Source organism: Macaca nemestrina, chromosome 3 (genome assembly GCF_043159975.1).
Source record: "Macaca nemestrina isolate mMacNem1 chromosome 3, mMacNem.hap1, whole genome shotgun sequence".
NCBI lineage: Eukaryota > Metazoa > Chordata > Mammalia > Primates > Cercopithecidae > Macaca > Macaca nemestrina.
In genome coordinates, this window is record NC_092127.1 from 179,913,053 (window position 1) to 179,931,075 (window position 18,023).

At 43.4% G+C, this 18,023-nt stretch overlaps 1 protein-coding gene across 1 annotated transcript in view; it reads left to right on the forward strand.

Moving 5' to 3' along the window:
- The window catches only part of LOC105487883 (family with sequence similarity 184 member B), a 155,001-nt gene that overhangs the window by 82,040 nt on the left and 54,938 nt on the right, over positions 1-18,023 (forward strand). Inside the window, exons 6-7 of the mRNA XM_011751518.2 lie at positions 9,993-10,103; positions 13,350-13,457. Of these exons, the coding sequence (XP_011749820.2) occupies positions 9,993-10,103; positions 13,350-13,457 (219 nt within the window). The remainder of the gene's footprint in view (positions 1-9,992; positions 10,104-13,349; positions 13,458-18,023) is intronic.

An 18,023-nucleotide genomic window follows, 5' to 3' on the forward strand; every position in this document is an offset into this window, starting at 1 on the left:
AGAGATGGGGATCTCACTATGTTGCCCAGCTGGTCTTGAACTCCTGGACTCAAGGGATCCTCCCACCTTAGCCCCCCCCAAAGTGCTGGGATTATAGGCGTGTGCCACCATGCCCAGCTCTCATTGTTAATTTCCATGTGCATTGGGTAACATAATGTGTGATAATATTATTTCATGCCCATTATACTTTATAAAGTACCTGATACTTTAAAACACATTTAATCTTTCCAACAATATTACAAAATGTTCATATCCCCATTTAGAGTTGAGGAAACTGAAGCTCAAAGATGTTATATATCAAGACACACAGCTAAGTGGTGGAGCTGCAATTGAAACCTGACATCCTGACTCCAGAGCCCGTGGCTTCACACTGGGTAGGCAGCTGTAGTGAAAGCGTTTTTTCCTCCCCGTGAGCTGCAACTGGTTGCACAAACCTAATCCTCAGACAAACAGATGGACACTCTTTCCATCCCCGGCCGCAAGCGGCAGGAGGGAGCGCAGCATGCTCTCGCAGAGCTACAGGTTGCCCTGGTAACCTGTCAGCCACACCTGACTCTGAATGTGTAAATCTCACTTCGGCCTTAATAGGGGGCATGAGTCCATCTGGGATATGAATCATGTCGCAATAAATCGCACTTACTTGTTTTTTTTGGTTTTACATTTTGTTCATTTTCAAGAACTGAGCATTTAAATTAGGCCATGCAGATTGGGAAAGGTAAAACCTTAAAGAGGCCTCCAATCTAGGGTTTATGGACTAAAAATAGATACCATTGTCCCCTGTAGAGTTAGGAGTGCACTATTTCTTTGAGCCCTTGTCTGCAGGTATATTGTGTATCCTGAATGCTACCCTAACCTAAAGAACACACTATAGGAGGTGGCCTGGAGCTGACCTGGAGGCCTTGATGCCTTCCTTGACCCCAGATTAGATGCTACTGTCACCGAATCCTGATGGACAGCACAGTACACATCCTATAATTAGCATTTGCATACACTGACTCTTAGGAAAGGGATGCAGACGATGTATTTAGCACCTCCTGAGCTGTGCTAATCACTTCTGCACATTCTCATTTGTATGTGAATCACTTAGGATTCTTGGTGACAAGAATCACAAACCCACCTGGGAGTTTATGCAGAAAAGGAATTTAACAAAACATAATGGAAGACCAGGGAACTGGGCTTGGCAACTACCCAGCCAAGAATAATGTCCCAAATCTATTGCAAGACAGATTAGAACACCTATGCTGCCACCTCTGAACCTGGACCTGCAGCTTACACAGCCGAAACCACCAACACTGGGCCCTGGGCATTGCCTGGAGAACTGAGCTATCTAATATGGGAGCCAATAGACACATGTGATTACTTAAATTTGAATTAATTACAATCAAATAAAATTTAAATTTCAGTTCCTCGGTGGTACTAGCCGCATTTCAAGTGCTCCCTAGTCATATGTGACCAGCACATGTCATGTGTGACCAGTGGCTACCCTAATGGCCAGCACATCTCTGAGGGATTTCTGCACATTAGCTATGTCACACTGTGGAACATTCCATCATCACAGAAAGTTCAGGTGGTCAGTACAGCTCTAGAACAGCTGGCCCTGCTGCCCCTGAAAACTGCAGGTGCCAAATTCTGTGTGACTCCCACTGTCCACATCACTGGCCTCTGATTTGAAATCCAGGATAGGTGCGCCTTACTGGGGAGCTTCAGTCCCATGCCCATGCTCAAGTTGCTGGCAGTCTGGTGTTTTCCAGATCTATGATAAGAAGAGGGCTCTGATGCATCAGATGGAGAGTTCTCAAACACCAAATGGAAGGGAGGCTAGATCTTTGGCAGCCAAAAGGAATGACAACTCTCCACTCAGCAATCAGATCCCGACTTCAGCTCTGTTATTGTTTTTCCATTTCATAGACAAGGAACTTGGGAAATTAAGTAACTTGAGTAGAACACAACTAAGAGATAACAGACTTGGATATGAATCAGGCCTGTCTGACTCCACAGCCAGTAATTCTTGCTCTCTACTAGTCTATGTGTATAAAAGAATATACATTGCCCTGGGCCTTGGATAGTAACATTCAAGTCCTTGCTCTATCATTATCCATATACTGTTTATTTATCGTTGACTGAATGCATATTTATGTTTTGAGCAATCCAGGGATACAGGAATCGGCCATGTCTTCAGGGAATACACAGTCTGGTAGGGAGGAAAAGATCTAGTGATACAACCAGAGTCAGGTCAGTGTGTACTAAGCGCTGTGCCTGGGGAGAGCATTCTCACTGTCAAATCTTAAATATGTCACTTCGAACCACTTCGAAAACAGAACCACTTCGGGCCTCTGTTTTCTAATTTGAAATAACAAATATTAATGATATAATTTTCTCAAATTTTTTCTTTATTTGCTACTACCACCAAGATCTCAGATTTTTTTTTTTCATATTTCTATCAATTCCCAAAATACCCCTGGTTATTTAGAAGTATATTGTTCAATTTTTAACTATTTGCTACATTTCTAGATACCATTTTCTTATTGATTTCTAATTCGGTTCCCCTGTGGTTAGAGAATAGATTCTGTCATTTCATTCCTTTGAAATTTGTTCAGCTTGTTTTTGACCCAAATATGGTCTGTCTAGATGAATGGTTCCTGTGTGCTTGAAAAGAATCTGAATCTGCTGCTGTTGGGTGGAGTGTTCTATAAAAGCTAATTAGGTCAAGTTGGTTGATAGTATTGTTCAAGTCTGTTACGTCCTTACTGATTTTTCTCTACTTGTTCTGTTGATCATTGAGAGAGGAAGATTGAAATCTCAAATTAGAATTGCAGATTTGTCTATTTCTCCTTTTGGTTCTCAGTTTTTCCTTCATGAAAATTGAAACCTTTTTATTAGTGCATATACATTTAGGATTCTTGTGTCTTCTTGATGAATGGATTCTTATTATTTATGAAATATTATTTGTCCTGAAATCTGCTTTGTCTGATAATATATACATATTCTAGCATGTTTATGGTTAGTGTATCTTGGTCTATTTTAATCTGTCCTTTTATTTTAACCTACCTGTGTCTTTCTATTAAAAGTGCTTTTGTGGTATACTTAATCCTTTTTTATACAGATTGACAACCTCCGCCTTTTAGGGGACATTCAGACCATTCACATTTAATGTAATTATCATTAAGCGTACGATCTTGTTTTTCCTACTTGTCACATCTGTTCCCACCCCCTTTTTCCGTTTAATTTGGGTACATTGAGTATTTCGGGGGTATTCCATTTTCTAGCTCCACCTTTGACTTATTAGATATGCTCTCTTTTGGCAAAGTGGAGAGCTAGCGGTTACTCTAGGATTTGGAATATGCATCTTTAAATTTATTTGTCTGTCTTGAAATACATTACTTCACACATATAAACCTCATGATAATACATTCTCATTTTACCCTTTGTGTTCTTCGTACAATGGTTGTTATATGTTGTATTTTATTTTACACATGCTATAAATCCCACAGTATGTTGCTTTTATATTTGCTTAAACGGACAACCATATTTTAGAGAAAAAAATTTAATGAGAAAAAAGGGTCATTTTCCCATTTGTTTGCCATTTCTGCAGCCTTCATTCCTTTGGTAACTTCAAGTGCCTGTATAGTATCATTTTTCTTTAGCCTAAAGAACTTCCTGTAACATTTCTTGTAGCATATGTCAACTCCTACTCACAACATATTTTCTTTCTCTATTTTGCCTTCATTTTTGTTGAATATTTTTACTGGATATAGAATCCTAGGTTGACAGTTGTTTTTTCTTTCAACACTTTAAAGATGTCATTCAGTATCTTTTGGTTTGCATTTTCTTCTAGTGAAAAGTTAATAGCCACATTTATCTTCTTTTCCTTTTGCATAGTATGTTTCTTCTTATCAATTGCTTTCAAGATTTTCTCTTTATCACTAGTTTTCAACAATTTGATTATGATATGCCATGATGTGATTTTCTTTTTTTTTCTTTTCTTTTCTTTTTTTTTTTTTTTGAGACAGAGTTTCACTCTTATTGCCCAGGCTGGAGTACAATGGTGTGATCTCGGCTCACCGCAACCTCTGCCTCCCGGGTTCAAGCGATTCTCCTGCCTCAGCCTCTCTAGTAGCTGGGATTACAGGCATGAGCCACCACACCCAGCTAATTTTGTATTTTTAGTAGAGATGGGCTTTCTCCATGTTGGTCAGGCAGGTCTCGAACTCCCGACCTCAGGTGATCCACCCACCTTGGCCTCCCAAAGCGCTGGGATTACAGGCGTGAGCCACTACATCCGGTCGCCATGATGTGATTTTTCTTTGTGTTTTTGTTATAAGTTCATTGAGTCTATGGGTTTACAGTTTTCATGAAATTTGGAAATTTTAAGGCCATTATTTCTTCCATTTGTTTTTCCTGCTCTTGCTCCTCTTCTAATATTGTCCCACAAGTCATTGAGGTTCTCTTCAGATTCCTTGTCTCTGTGTTTAAGTTTGGATAATTTCTCTTGCTGTATCTTCAAGTTTACTCATCTTTCTTTCTGTACCATCTAATCTTTTTAAAAACCCATTCAGTATATTTTTCACTTTAGATATTATAATTTTTTGCCTTAGAAATTCCCTTCTGTTCTTCTTTACAGTTTTTTTTCCATCCTCATTATTTTCATGTTTTCCTTTAAATTATTGAACATAATTATAATTATTCCTTTAGCATTGTCATCTCTGTCAATTTTGGGTCTTTTTGATTGACTGGTTGTTCTGCTCTTTATGAGTCACATTTTTCTGCTTTTTGCCTATTTAGTAATTTTTTATTGGATGCTGGACATTGAGAATGTTAAGTTATTAAACATCTGGATTTTATTGTCATTTTTGCTAAATTTTCTTTTGACAGGCAGTTAAATTACTTGTGAACCAGCTTCGTTGTGTGAGACATCTTTATTATGATAAATTATACATAATATAAAATTTTCAGTTTTTGAGACAAAGTCTCACTGTGTCACCCAGGCTGGAGTCCAGTGGCGCGTTCTTAGCTCACTGCAAGCTCCGCCTCCCGGGTTAACGCCATTCTCCTGCCTCAGCCTCCCGGAGTGATTATTTAAGGCCTTGTACTTGTTGACTCTTTCAGCTGCATCATGAACTTTAAATATATGCCAAATAATTAACTTTTCTTTTTGAAAAAAAGTTTACAAGTTTTCTCTTAAAACTCCAACTGAAATCTCCACATGGTAATTTTCTGTGATTGCTCAGTTGTTGTCCCTTACAGTGGCACTTTTACATCACTTTTCCTTAATTACCTGTAATTGTAGACAATCTGGACAAAGAAACAGAAAATGAGTGTGAGTCCTGTATCTACGTCTTATCAGCTGTGGGATTTCCTCTGTGTAAAATGGGTGCCATCAAACCTGTTTTCCTGGGTATCTGAAAGTTCAGTGAGAATAGCATTTATGAAAATGCTCTGTGAATTCTAAAAATTAATGGCCCATGAAACAGTTTTCCAGATTCAGGATGAAGCAGTTTAAATATCTGAGAGCATTTGTCTCCTTTTTTCTCAATATCCTTGTCTTTGTTATTTTTTTATTTTTATTTTTTCTCTTTACCTGAGTTAAGGGAATTTTCCTGTTGAAATCTTCAAGGTCACTTTCGGCTGAGCTGGACCGGGCATGCTTCTTTCAAATCTGTGTTCTCCAGTGACCCAGAAATGTTTGTTTTCTGACAGTAAACCACATTATTTTGCACCCAAAATGAAGCTTACTTATGCCAAAAATTACTGCTGAAATTGATTATTTCCATCTGTGGGGGAATTTTTTTCACATTAGGTTCATTTGTCAAGGTTACAGCTGAAGCTATGATTAGTTACTTGTAGACTGGGAAGTTAAGTTATGTAAAATTAGAAATAGCCATTCGTTTATGCTAAAAATTATTATCACAGGGGATTGTCACTGTGCTGTTACAGTGAACACATGTTGGCAGTGTTAGTGAGTGTCTTCTTTATTAAAGCATGTTCAACAAAACTTCTGTTCAATAAAAGCTTCTATGGATGAGAAGCTCATTAATGAAGTAAAGAAAATGAATTTTTGTTGAAGGGATGGCCTTGCTGCTGATGATTGCTTAAGTTACCTGAACTTGTTTGAAACCAAAGGAGAATTTACATACCGTGTTTAGAAAATGAGCTCTCAAAAACAACAAGCCCTGCAAAAGGGGATCATAGATTTACTGAACAGAGACTATACACATGTTAAATGTCCAGGGTTTTTTTCTTCTCTTTAAGTGACTGACCCCAGGAAAAATGCTAAGGGCCTCCCCAGAGTCACTGGCCTAGGCTGGGCTTGGCCCCACAGAAAGTATAAAGGTGTCATGGAGGTGATCAGCAGCAGTGTCTTTTCAGATGTTCAACTTGGAAACCCAGGAGTCAAACATGATCTCTTTCTCACCCCTCACATTCAGTTGTCCATCTAATGTATTAATTCTGCTTCTTCAATGACTGTGGAATTCCTCCACTTCCCCCTCTCCTCAGTGGTACCATGCTGATCCAGTCAACCACCATTTCATGATGGAACGTGCGATGATTTCCCTGCCTCCAGTCTCCCCACTTCATGTAATCTAATCTTCATTGCAGTGGAACCCTCTGAAAATTCAACCTTCATTTCAAACTCTCCAGTCACTCCCTATCATCTTTATAATGTATTAAATAGTTCCAATTATTTAACATGATTTTTAAGACCCTACAGAGGCAGACTCCTGATTGCTCTCTCCTGCCTTATCCCACACCTCTCCCCTGTCCTACTCTGCCCTCCAGCCTTTTACTTTTTATTCATTCATTCATTCATTCATTCATTCATTCAGAGACAGGGTCTTGCTTTGACACCCAGGCTGGAATACAGTGATGTGATCATGGCTCACTGCAGCTTCGAACTCCTGGGCTCAAGTGATCCTCCTGCCTCAGCCCCCTGAGTAGCTAAGACATGCCACCAAGCCCAGCTAATTTTTTAAAAATTTCATACAGATAGTGTCTCGCTGTGTTGCCAAGGCTAGTCTCAAACTCCTGGCCTCAAAAAATTCTACTGCCTCAGTCTCCCAAAGTGTTGGGATTATAGGTGTGAGCCACACTCAGTGGTTCCAGCCTTTTGGTTCATCATTCATTCCATGTTCTTTCCCTTGACGAAGAGCACTTTCTCCCTGCTCCCAAATTTTCCTGCCTGATCCTGTCCAGTTCTTACTGATCCTTCCAGTCCAGCTTAAACATGGGTTTTCCTACAAGTCTTCTCTGCTCAGCCTAGTGATGCTGTTGTCTGATACATGACAACTTCTGTACTCACATAGTCAAGCATTTTTCTGTACTAGGAGCTAAATTTTCCTTGAGAAGGCAGGGAAGAAGCACAGTCAACCAGTCAGGCTTTCCTGAGTTCAAATCTTGACCCTGGGCAAGGCATTTAACCTCTTTAAGTTTCATTTATTTATCTTTACAATAAGCCTTGGTGGTAGTACCTAAGTCATAGGGCTTTCACGGAGACCAGAGAGATGGTCTGTGTAAAGTGCCAGCAAATGGCATGTACTCGGCAAATGTCAGCTACTGTTTTCATGTCCATTAGATCTACAGGTCCATAATCAACTGACAGCTTAGGAGAGCTGCTCTACAAATACCTGCTGGATATTGTAACCTCTAATTCATAGGAAATTTTGGAATGTCTGAGGGCTTGGTTCTTTAATGTCTTATATTTTCCTCATGTTCTCATTCCTGTTCTCTAGCTTTTCTCATTCCAATGCATGCCTCAATACATTCTGTATGCTGATGGCTCCCAAATGCATACTCCAACCCAGAACCCTCCCCTGAATTCCAGACCCTCCCAGAATCCTCACCTGAATTCCAGACCCTCTCTCTATCTACTTAGACATCTAACAGATGTATCAAACTTGACACATGCAGAGAAGCTCCTCAGAGGGTCCCTGAATCCACTCCTGTCTTCCCCATCTCAGTTCATGGTGGCACCATTCTCTCCTTGCTTAGGTCAGAAAGCCTGGTGCCATCCTGACCTCTCCTTTCAGTGAGTCCTGTCAGTCAACATTCCACATATGTCCCAAGTTCTACCCCTCCTTCCAGCTGCACTGCTGCCACAGGCCCAGCCACCATCACTCTTACTTCAGTTACCACCACAGCCTCCTCCCAGGCCTGCCTGCCACTGCTCTCCCCCCACCCCTCCACCCATATCAGTCTGTACTCAAGACAGAAACCAGTAATGAAGCTGGGCATGGTGGCTCATGCATGTAATCCCAGCACTTTGAGAGGTGGAAGTGGGAGTATCACTGGAGTTTAGGAGTTCGAGACCAGCCTGGGCAACATAGCAAGACGCCATCTCTACAAAAAAATTTTTAAAATTCGCTGGGCATGGTGGCATGTACCTGTAGTCCCAGCTACTTGGGAGGCTGAGGTAGGAGGATTGCTTGAGCCCGGGTGGTCAAGGCTGCAGTGAGCCATGATTGTGCTATTATACTCCAGTCTGGGTGACAGAGCGAGACCTTGTCTCAAAAAAAAAAAAAAAAAAAAACCCAACAACAAAACACAGTAGCAAGCTTATCCAAATATCATTGCAACCACATCACTACATCACTCCTCTGACCAACAGTTAAGTGGCCTTCACCTCACTGGTAAGTCTAACTTTGATGTTTGAGGCCTCAGATGGTGCTCCTCAGACCTCATCTAGTCCAGCCACCATGGCTCCTCTCTGTCCTTAGAATGTGCCAGGGCCTTTGTACATCCTGGAAATCTCACACCCAGACATCTCCTTGGTGAACTCCCTCACTTATTACAGGATTTTACTCCAAAGTCACTTTCTGGAGCACTTCTCTAGCCAAGTTATCTAACATTTCAGCCCCTCCCCAGCACTGCAGAGCCCTCTCCCAACTTTATTATTTCTCCATCCAACCTAGTGTTTGCCGTCTTGTTTACTCATGGACTTTGATTGCTGCCTATCTTTTTCACTCAAACGTCAGTTTCCTGGTGTGTAGGAATTCTCCCTTTTATCTCCCCAGCTCTGAGAACAGTGCCTGGCGCACAGTAGATCTCAAGAAATATTTGTTGAATGAATGAGTGATACAATATCTACCTAAAGTTCAGCTAAGAGGAACAGACTATCTCATTCACTACTCTAGATACTTGCACAATGTCCATAGAAATTAAGCTAGAACAGAAAGCCTCGGTCTCTATGAGAATAATATTAGTGCCTATCATCTACCGATCCTTTACTATGTACCTGGAGTGGCAGGGAGCATGTGAGGAGCACAGTGAGTCACTGAGAGGTTAGGAAATGTGCTCGAGATGACAGATGGAACGTGACTGCACCACTCATGTGGTCCCCAGAATGTTCCTTCACCTGGATCTGCTTTGCACTGAGGTTCATGGGCTGTGGTGAGGGACCATGGAGCAATCGGCCCTGGGAATCCCATCATTTATTTTATTTTATTTTTATTTATTTATTTATTTATTTTATTTATTTTTAAAATAGAGACACCATCTCACTATGTTCCCTGGGCTGGTCTTGAACTCCTGGGCTCAAGCGACCCACTTGCCTCGGCCTCCCAAAGTGCTGGGATGGCAGGCGTGAGCCACTGTACCCGGCTAACCCCATCATTTTGACTCATGTATGGATGCTGTTGAGAAGAAATTTCATACTGCTTTTCCTATTTCCCTGCATCCGAAAATGTAGTTGGCTTTTTTACTTATGTGACACTGAGAATTTTGTTAGTAATGAGCATTTTTTAAAATTTGACGCTAGAAAACTTAAAGACAACAATATGCCCCACCCCACCCCTATATATATATATATATCAGGCTTTGTGGTGTGAAGTTAACACACGTTTTCTTTTGACCTTCTCGTGTATGTCTAGTTTCTGTTTATTTGTGGTATTTTATGACTCTCGTAAGCTTCTTTGATCCTGGGAAGAAGGCAGGGTGTGAAAACGTTAAGTGTTCTGTTTCCGTGCCTCGTATGGTTAACTCTAACAATCGTCATTTAGGAAGTAGAAGCACAGCTGGAGGAAGTGAGGAAGAAATCAGAAAAGGAGATAAAGCAGCTGGAAGAAGAGAAAGCAGCGCTCAATGTGAGGCTCCAGAACTCTCTGCTCGAGGTAAGCCCTGAACAAATGCAAGCCTTGGGGTGCTGTTTCTGGTCCCTGGGAGCTTCTGCCTAACTGAGAAGCCAAGAATTTTGGAAGACAGAAAAGGACACTCAGCCAGACAGGAAGGCTGTCTCAAGGGGCATGCTTTTAGCTACAAGTAACAGAGAACCAGATTAGAGGTGCTTAAACAAAGAGGCCTTTAATGTCTCAAGTAAGAGAAGGACACAGGAGGCCGCTGGTGTTGGTGCTGTGGCTTCATGAAGGCACAAGTGGGTAACCTGCAGTTCCCCTGCCTTTCCTTCCCCAGGGCTACATTCGCCCCTTTGTGGGCTCTTAGCAATTTTGCCTTTCTAGGCCCTTCCTTTATTAAAAAATATTAAAAATTTATATTTTATGACTGCAGTGGTAGAAATATGAGTATCATCCAGACTATACATTTTTCTGATTTTAAAAGAAATTAACACATTTTTGTGAGCACCTGAAAGCATCAAAGAACTAGTGGAAAAGGCTAGAAACAGAATCCTAAGAGCCAATTTCTGAGCCTGCTTAAACCAAAAAAATGTCAACAAGTTTCCTTCCTTCCCCTGTCCTCCCTCAAACCTTCCAGATGAGACCTATGTCTCCCATCTGCTTCAGGAACCCATGACACCAGTTCCTCAGCCCTGCTGTACATCACAACCTCTGGGGTATTTTTAAGAACACAGAGGCCACGCGCAAAACAGTATCGATTGTTTAGGAATAGCCAAGAGGTCAATCTAAACAAAGCACGAGGATGATAGAATCAAATTGGGCCAGTGGTTATCTCTAGAAGGGAGAGAGTGTAAGGGGCTGCAGCTGTATTTGTGACATGTTATTTCTTTAGCTGAGTGATGAGTACACAGGTGTGATGTTTTCTCTAACTCCTTCTATTTCTAAAATCATTATTTTAAAAAATGATGAGCATGTCATTCCTTAGACTTGATATGTCAGGGTCTAGAGGTAGGTCTTGGTGAAAAGTTCTGGGATAGAGTCTTCTGGTCCAGCCCAGACCAAGGTGGGGCTGCACAGCAAAGAAGCCTTTCTCTCTCCTTCCTCCTTTCTGCCCTGTTGTCCTCCCTTCCTCCCGCCTTTCCCTCACTGCCTCCTTCACTTCTCCCTCCCTCCATCTCTTCCTCTCACCCTGTTGGAGATACACTGCCAGTCTTCCTGTTGTACCTGGACCACACCTCGCTGCAGAGCTTAAGGTGGCCTCATGTACATGTATGAGACCAACCGAGTTATTCGTTTTTTTGGTTTGTTTTTTTTTTGAGACAGAGTCTCACTCTGTCGCCCAAGTGGAGTGCAGCGGCGTGATCTTGGCTCACTGCAGCCTCCGCCTCCCAGGTTCAAGCAATTCTCCTGCCTCAGCCTCCCAAGTAGCTGGGATTACAGGCACCTGACACCACGCCTGGCTAATTTTTGTATTTTTAGTAGAGATGGGGTTTCACCGTGTTGGCCAGGATGATCTCAACTTCTTGACCTTGTGATCCACCTGTCTTGGCCTCCCAAAGTGCTGGGATTACAGACCCAGTTATTCTTTTGAATAACACAGGTCAGGGAAGCCTGGGCCCTGACCTATTTCTGTGAATGTGCCTTAGAGCTCTTTTTTTTTTTTTTTTTTTTTTTTAAGCGGAATCTCACTGTCACCCAGGCTGCAGTGCAGTGGCATGATCTCAGCTAACTGCAGCCTCCACCTCCCAGGTTCAAGCAATTCTCCTGCCTCAGCCTCCCAACTAGCTGGGATTACAGGAGCATGCTACCACACCTGGCTAATTTTTTGTATTTTAGTAAAGACAGGGTTTCGCTGTGTTGCCCAGGCTGGTTGCGAACTTCTGAGTTCAGGTGATCCACCCGCCTCTGCCTCCCAAAGTGCTGGGATTACAGGCATGAGCCACCACACCTGGCCCTATTGCTGTAAATTCTATGCAGTAGTACCTACCTTATAATGGCTGTTGTGAGGATTAAAAGAGTTAATACTGTAAAAGGCTTAGGTTCCTGGCTGGGCGTAGTGGTTCACCCCTATAATCTCAGCACTTTGGGAGGCTGAGGTGGGAGGATCTCTTGAGCCTAGGAGTTTGATACCAGCCTGGACAACATAGCAAGATCCCATCTCGTTTTTAAAAATAATAATAATAATTTTTTTAAAAAGGCTTAGATTCCTGGGTGGCACAGAGCAAATGGACCATTCAGGAGGTGCTCTTATTATGTTATACGTATCTCTACTGGGTGTCATTGGGGTTATAAACATTTATCTATCCCCTTCATAAAGTGATAGCTTTTTAAAGGCAGGGACCATGCTTTATGATTTTACTATCTTGCTCTCACTCTGTCCCTTCCCCATCCCTCCTTGTACCTAGCATGGTGCCTAACTAGTATTAAGGTTTCTAGAAAAATTTGAGGAAAGTCCAAGTTTCCTTTATGTTTTTTGGCCTCATTCTCCTCAAAGTCTAGGGGAAAGCCGTCTGTTTAATTCATATATTACAATTAATTGGTTAATCATCATCATCATAATTAAGGCCTTACACTTTAAGAGCACCCCCAAGCCACTCTTCTCTCATTTTATCTACATAATTCTTAAGTGTTGTTCATTTTCTTTACCAATTAGCTTTTTTGTTTTGTTTTCAAAAGAAATTGAGTGGCCTTCCGGGAATGATATGAAAGCCACCCTACAGATCTAGTATAGAAATATGTATGTAAATAACTTAAAGGAAACTGTGGAATACTATAAACCTGCTGGGCACATTTTCTTCTGGAAAGACTAAGCAACTAGCTCATTAGACATGGCGTTTCTAGGCCTGGCGCAGTGGCTTACGCCCGTAATCCCAGCACTTTTGGAGGCCGAGGCAGGCAGATCGCTTAAGGTCAGGAGTTCGAGACCAGGCTGGGCAACATGGTGAAACCCCGTCTCTACTAAAAATGCAAAAAATTAGCTGGGCATGGTGGTGCGTACCTGTAGTCCCAGCTACTTGGGAGGCTGAGGCAGGAGAATCACTTGAACCTGGGAGGCGGAGGTTGCAGTGAGCCAAGATTGCGCCACTGCACTCCAGCCTGGGTGACAGAGTGAGACCCTGGCTCAAAAAAAAAAAAAAGTATTTCTAGAAGTGTGTGTAAAATTTGCCTAATGGGGCATTCTTCCCAGAACAGACTGACCCAGGAGAATTGATTCCCGGAAGAATGACTGTGTCGAGGAGGCAGAACTTGGTTTCATTGCGTGGTGTTTCTTATCTCCTCTTTTAGGTTTTAAGGCTGGAGGAATTTATCCAACAAAATAAGGCACGCCCCACAAGAGCTGAGGAAAGGCCCCAGGAATTAGGCTGCCAGCGCTGCAGCATTCTGGAGACCCAGGTAACCTCCAGCTTCGTCAGATTTAATTGAAGATATTTCTCTTCTCAGTCTCAGCCTTTCAGTGTCCCCAGTGACGCATATTGATGTTAATGGGCTCTTTTACATCTCCCCTCGACACTGCCAAAATGCCTGGAAAAAAAAAAAATCACCACAAAATCCATTCACAGAAACCACGAAGGAAATAGAATTCTGACTAATTATCTGGGTGGTTTGAAAAAGAATAAGGCCTGTCAGATGAGTCTCCGCTCTCTCTCTCAGAGCAGCCTGCCTGGCGGATAAAGGGCGCACTCAACTGGAGCAGGGCCTTTGATTCTGCCCAGCACGAACCCCAGTAGTCATCATAAAAGCCCCTCTCTTGCCCCGGCTGCCTCCCTCCACAGCCATGATCTCATTTACTCTCACAACAGCCCTTGTCCGTGAAGCTGCCCTTTCAGGGACGCCGCTTGAGGGTAGAAACTGGTTGGTTTGTGTCTCTGTCTGGCCTGCGGTGGGTTGTATCGTTCTCTAGGATCACCATAATGAATGACCGCATACTTGGTGGCTTCAGCGATGGAAATGTACTCTCTCACAGTTCTGGAGGCCAGAGGTCTGAAATCAAGGTGTTGGCAGGGTTGGTTTATTTTGGAGGCTGCAAGGGAGAACCTGGTCTGTGCCGTTCCCCTCGCCTCTGGTGGTTGCTGGGCAGTCCTGGTGTTCCTTGGCCAGTCTTCCTTGCAGACGTGTCACTCCGGTCTCTGCCTCCGTCATCACATGGTCTCCTTCCCCGAGCGTCTGAGTCTCTGTGTCTTCACATAGCCTTCTTATAAAGACACCAGTCATTGGATTTAAGGCGCACTCTACTACGGTATGACTTCATCGTAACTAATTGCATCTGCAAAGATCCTATTTCCAAATAAGGTCACATTCATAGGTACCAGGGCTTAAGACTTCAGTATATCTTCTTAGAGACACAGCCTAACCCACAAGATAGGCACTCAGTGAACATTTGTTGTACCATGTCAGGAATATAAATAATCCCTGTGAAGTGGGCGCTTGAGTACCCTGGCTTGAATAACCCTCTTAATTCCTGTTTTGGCAGCAAGAGAGTCAAAAAAAAAAAAACAACAACAACAACAAAAAAAACCCACGGCCTTCAATTTCATTTATTTGATTGTTGCCTGCAATTTTCAGGCCATTTCAAACTCAAGGCAGGAAAACACTACATGGGTGAGTCTGAATCTTCCCACATCAGTCTCACTAGTCTCTTGTTTACCCATTTCTGTCTACATGAGTGTCCTCAGGAACTGCAATTTCTCTCCAATGACCCCCATCTTCCAGGGCTCAGGCCCTGGTCCTGCCAACAGCCCCCATGACATACTCCTCTGGAATAACCCCCAGTCAACCACATATTCACCAGGGCAAGAAAGAGCCAAAATCTAGTGACTGTGGATTTAAATAATAATTAACATTTGTATGTGAACTGGTCAGTCGTAGAGCACTGTTCTCATCTTTGACTTCATTGGAGTTTTTTGTTTTTGAGACAGAGTGTCTTGCTCTGTACCCCAGGCTGCGGTGCAGTGGTGCAATCATGGCTCACTGCAGCCTCGACCTCCTGGCCTCTAGTGATCCTCCCACCTAAGCCTCCCGAGTAGCTGTGACATCATATGTGTGCCACCATTAGTAGAGACGGTGTTTCATCATGTTGGCCAGGCTAGTCTTGAACTCCTAACCTCAGGTGATCCTCCCAAAGTGATGGAATTACAGGTATGAATCAGCATGCTCAGCTTCATTGGAATTTTGCAACAACCCTGTAAGGCACCCATTTTACAGAAAAGAAAACTGAAGGTGAGGGCAGGTGACCTGCCCACAGTCACAGGCCGGTAAATAGCCAAGACAGGATGGAACCACGGGCTCTGATCCCCTCCTCTCTCCATAAGAGCGGCACATGCCCAGGATGCCTTCCAGATAAAACAGGCCCCAGCTGTCATTGGGTTAAGGGGAGCAGCCAGGACTCTCTGGGTTTCCTCCTTCTTCCTCTGACACCCAGAAAAGGGGAGAATCCTTGAGCAGCCCTGTTGCCCCCGCTGCCCCCCGCCACTCCGGTAAGCCTGGAAGAGAATCCTAAAGGAGCAGAGGCACCCTCATCCACAGGGCTTTCCCCTTCCTGATCTGAGGCTGTCCCCCTCCTTTCGGAAGATTTCTGCCTGAGGGAGGTGCAGATATTTTCATTCTCCTCGGTTTCTTAAGAACCAGTCTCATGAGCTGGCATTCCAGAGAACTTTTGGCCCCAGGGACAACTGCGTCTTTCACCAGCACCATGTGGGGCTTCCGAGAAAGGTTGTCCTGAGATATTCAAGTATTTCTCAGCTCCTCAAAGTGACGGTGGCAGGGAGATGGACCGGAGTTGGCTGATATCCTTCTTGATGAAATTAAATCTGAAATAAGGTTGGTAAGCTGGAGACTGAATTAAAAAATGCAGTTCAGGAAGATTGTAGAGCAGGCCGTATTTTAGGAGGGAAAATAAACACGTAGAAGTTCTAGGTATGTTCCGGGGCTGATGACCCGAGTCTACCAGTCACGGTCACGATGTCCATGAGCCGGTGCTGCCACCACAGCTCAACTTCAGCACTTGACTTTGGGGTTGGATAATTCTTTGTTTTGGTGGGTTGCAGGGAGCTGTGCTGTGTGCTACAGGATACGTAGCAGCCTCCTTGGCCTTTACCAACAAGATGCCAGTAGTACCCTCCCAATCAAAAATGTCTCCTGGGGGCAAAACTATCCCCAGTAGAGAACCACCTCTGTAGCTAAAAAAGCAAGTCCTGAAGAAGTCCAGAATACAAGTGCCTGTTGGGAACATGGGTTGGTCCACCAGGAAACTCCTCAGCATTTTTTTTTTTTTTTTTGAGACAGAGTCTCACTCTGTCACCCAGGCTGGAGTGCAATGACGCGATCTTGGCTCACTGCAACCTCCGGCTCCCGAGTTCAAGCTATTCTTCTGCCTCAGCCTCCCGAGTAGCTGGGACCACAGGTGTGCACCCATGCCCGGCTAATTTTTGTATTTTTAGTAGAGATGAAGTTTCACCATATTGGTCTATGTCTCGAACTCCTGACCTCATGATCCGCCCGCCTCGGCCTCCCAAAGTGCTGGGATTACAGGCGTGAGCCACCGCGCCCAGCCCTCCTCAGCCTTCTTAACCTAGAATGTTGTCTTTCAATGAGCTTGGGTTTTTTTGTTTGTTTGTTTGTTTTTTAAGTTCCAGGGTACATGTGCAGGATATACAGGTTTGTTACCTAGGCAAACATGTGCCGTAGTGGTTTGCTACACCTATCAACCCATTACCTAGGTATGAAGCCCAGCATGTATTAGCTCTTTGCCCTATTGCCCTCCCCCAAGAGGCCGCAGTAAGTGTTGTTCCCCTCCCCGTATCCATGTATTCTCATGGTTCAGCTCCCACTTATAAGCAAGAACTTGTGGTGTTTGGTTTTCTGTTCCTGTGTTAGTTTGCTGAGGATTATGGCTTCCAGCTCCGTCCATGTCCCTGCAAAGGACATGATCTCATTCTTTTTTATGGCTGCACAGTATTCCGTAGTGTATATGTACCACATTTTCTTTATTCAGTCTATCATTGATGGGCATTTGGGTTGGTTTGATGTCTTTGCTTTTGTGAATAGTGAATGAGCTCGGTTTCCAGAGGGAAGTGCAGATGCCTCCTCTACACCGTTGCAGCAGGAACCTCAACAAATATCAGTTTCATTTGATTCAACTCAGTATGCACATTATTCATTCATTCTGCAGTTGTGTGTGCAACACCTGGGATATGCCAGCCTCTGAGCTGGATGCTAGAGGGAGAAGTGTGCATAAACAGCTGGAAAACAATGTGGACAATTAGTAACAGCTTAAACATCTGGTGCTGTTTTCTATTAGGCATTTTGCAGGTATTTGTTCTTTCAAATTAAGACCACTTTTCAAATAAGCAATCCACATATGTGGTACAGAACTCAAATGGTATATAAAGGTATACATTGGAAAGCATCTTTCTTCTTGCTGCCAAGTTCCCTATCCCAGGGCAAACTACTGGCTGTGCTTTATCTTCTCTCTTTTTATATATCCTTTCAGAGATATACTGTATATACAGGCATAATTGTGGATTTTTTAAATATAAATGATAGCATACTCTCATGAAATCTTTTTTTTTTTTTTTTTTTTTTTTTTTTGGAGACTGGATCTTGTTCTGTCACCCAGAATAGAGTGTAGTCCTGGCTCACTGCAAACCTCGACGTCCTGCCTTAGCCTCCTGAGTGGCTGGGACTACAGGCACCCACCGCCACGCCTGGCTAATTTTTGGGTCTCACTGTAATCCTCAGCTCACTGCAGTCCTGGCTCACTGCAATCCTCCTCGCTTGGGCTCAAGCAGTCCTCCTGCCTCATCCTCCTGAGTGGCTGAGACTACAGGTGCCCACCACCACGCCCAGCTAGTTTTTGTATTTTTTGTAGAGATGGGGTTTCATCATGCTGTCCAGGCTGGTCTCAAACTCCTGGGCTCAAACCATCCACCCACCTCCGCCTCCCAAAGTGCTGGGATTGCA